This window comes from Limulus polyphemus, unplaced genomic scaffold (assembly GCF_000517525.1).
Source record: "Limulus polyphemus unplaced genomic scaffold, Limulus_polyphemus-2.1.2 Scaffold140, whole genome shotgun sequence".
NCBI lineage: Eukaryota > Metazoa > Arthropoda > Merostomata > Xiphosura > Limulidae > Limulus > Limulus polyphemus.
This window is the reverse complement of record NW_013665750.1, coordinates 807,050-810,019: the sequence shown is the minus strand read 5'-3', so window position 1 is coordinate 810,019 and position 2,970 is coordinate 807,050. Positions and strand designations below refer to the sequence as shown.

The following is a 2,970-nucleotide window of genomic DNA, read 5'->3' as shown; positions in this document are numbered from 1 at the left end:
CTTTCACCCATGACCCGTCTCAAAAGGGTTAAACGACTTTCTAATATGGAACTCATGCCAAACATTGGTGTAGAAGAAATTTTAGACTAAATATATTGTTTACTGGCCTGGCCATGCAATAAATCATCAAATATAAGTGAAAACCATGCATTTTGTGGATTACAGCATTGCTCATGGCAGGAAAGCAACTACAGAGGTTAAATCGTTCCCAGTTTTTTGCCAGCTTTTTTAAGCTGACATTCCTATTTTACATGAGTTAGGGTTGCATCTTTGATAATTAAATATGTAGCGACTAATGAATTCTATTTCAGTCACATAGCTGTTTAAAGGATATTCCCTGATATCTCTTAAGTGTTGAGAACATAATTTTAAGTCTTCAGAAGAACATGACAGAACACCAGTAGTAATAACACTGAGAATGCTTGTCTACCACATGTATATTAGAAATTGTTTATATTGATAACTGAGACATATCCTGAACTATTAGGTGAGATTTTGTAAATTTTGATGTAATATAAACAAATAAGTGAATAGTACCAAAAACTTGTAATTAGTTTTTTATATTATTATTATCATAGGAATCAGTGGCCAGTACTGAAACCAGCCCTTCTGAAGAAATTTGAAGCAGTTTATCTTTTGGGACTTGTTTTTTTGCAACTTTATTGCAGTTTTGGCCATACTTTTCTAGGATTGGACAAACGACTGCCTTTTCTGCCACTGCTTTTAATTTCAACATATTGTGCTCTTGGGATCCTTTATGCTTGGTTACGTTTTTATGGGTCACTCTTATACAACCAAAGAGAGCTTTGTGTGATGAATGTTAAGAAACAACAATAAAAGTAAATATTTCTACAATTTCAGTACTGGTGCTATGAGTTTATAGTCTTTGTTTTTATGGCATGGTTTTTATTTTTTATGAGATTTGTAACCTCTGAAGTACAAAGTCATAAAGGATTAATCAGGAGTTTCATTTCAGTACACATTAACATTTGTTTGATATAAGATAAATACGTTTTTTTTTTTTAGTTTTAGTTTTTTCAGATGTATTTTGATGGTTTTCTTTCTATCTTTAAGCTCAAACCATGAAATACTGTTCTCAAAGAATCATCTTAATTGATCAGTCATATATTTTGGTTTAGTGTGATTATCTTGTTTAACTAGGAACACATTTGTAAACATTTATACATGATTCTTTGAAGGTATTGTGAAGGTGAAACCTTCTTTAAATGTTGTGTCCAAATAGCAAATTTATTTTCAAATAGTGTTGGACATTTATAGACAAATGACCATTGTGTCATAAAAATAAAATTTAAATTATACAAACGAAATATTGCCAAAAATTTAAAATATAGTTATATGATGTAAACATGGTTTAATTATCTTAAATTTGGTTTGACATTGTTTTGAGCTTGCATATTTAGTAAATGTAAGTTAACCCATGTGTATAAGTAACAGTTTACTGCTTTACCCACAAAACAATACTGTAATTTCAGGTTCTGTCTTAGGTAATCTGAGGGCTAAAACAAGAACTTCATGCAGAATAAAATTTTACAATTATGCAATAATGATACCTCTATTGTTGTGAAGCCATTTAGTTTTTGCCACATTCTAAGATACATTTTTATGTCTCTTATGAAGCCCTAGTAAATTTATAGGTGTAGTTATTGATTTTCAAAAGTTAGTTTTATAACGGAAATATCCAAAAATCTGACAGTATTATTACAAAAAAACTGGAGTGCCAAGACAAGTATACTTTATTTTTCATACTGAGTTAAATGTTTAGTGTCAATAATACTGTGTCCTACCTGCAACTCCTAATTTTATATAGATTATTAAATCTGAAAAGAAACCTTGTTAGATATATCATTATCACTTATGAAAATTTTTCTTCTTAGGCAAGAGTCATTTACATTCTTAGTTACTTATAGTTACGTACATATTCTGAATAGCTTTGTCTGTATATCTGAAAATTAATCAGTACATGTAAGCAAGTTCTTTTGTAAGCAGTTAGAAAATTCACAATTTTTGTCACTTTCAGTTTTGCTGATAGTAATAATTAATATGATGTATTATTTCTTCCCCTAACTTTCGATAAGTGTATTTTATGTTTTCAGCTATGGTCATTTTCATTTATTTTTCATAAAAATTCAAATTACTTCCTGAAAGTATGAGCATGTTCTTAATAATTGAGTATCTTTCAAATTGGGAAAACCAGTTTTATAGTTATTTATCCAGTTAAGTATGGAATAAAATCTCTTAAAGAGAAATGGTGTTTGTATTTATGTTAGTATTTGATGCCTTTTTTTTGTAGGTTGTATTGCAAAAAATAATATATTGCATTATACTACACATCTTGTTACCATGCTTTATATATGCTATTAATCATATTTGAATTTAAGATTTGTGTTTTTGTAAAGTTTTGCACTATTTGCTATGATGAATTATAGAAAATATATAAGATTCTAGTAATCATATGTAAGATTATACTTTAAACACAAAGAGCCAAAAACCAATTGTAGAAGTAACATTTCTTGTATATTCTTCTTTTCTTTTTTTTGCAATATCATTAACATATTTAGAGGTATAATTTCTACTTATCAAAGATATTCAACAAACAACAGTTATTTAATTTTAAGTATGAGCTCTAATGCAATTTGCTGCTTTCTTTGCTTTTGTGTTCGAAAATACTCTGGTCTGTTTCAATCTATTTGTTGTGAATGATATTTATCAAATAAAGTACTGAACTGATTAAAAAAATTTTTTCATACTAATTTCATATACAAAACCCGATGATGATAAATTCTCAGTTGAAGAAATGTTATCTATTACATGTTTATGATTTAAAAAAAACATAAATTTAAGTAGTATTAGCTACTGGCTATTACCATAAACCTTGTTTTAAAGGCTGCTTTTTAATTCCATCACTTTTATTAAACAAATGTGAATAGTATTTCAGTTTATAGCATTTTA

At 28.1% G+C, this 2,970-nt stretch overlaps 1 protein-coding gene across 1 annotated transcript in view; it reads left to right on the top strand.

The window, feature by feature from the left end:
• The window catches only part of LOC106474663 (probable dolichyl pyrophosphate Glc1Man9GlcNAc2 alpha-1,3-glucosyltransferase), a 67,874-nt gene extending 65,117 nt beyond the window's left edge, over positions 1-2,757 (top strand). Inside the window, exon 12 of the mRNA XM_013935359.2 lies at positions 579-2,757. Coding sequence (XP_013790813.1) covers positions 579-837 — 259 coding nt within the window. The 3' untranslated portion in view covers positions 838-2,757. The remainder of the gene's footprint in view (positions 1-578) is intronic.
• Positions 2,758-2,970: the final 213 nt, after the last annotated feature.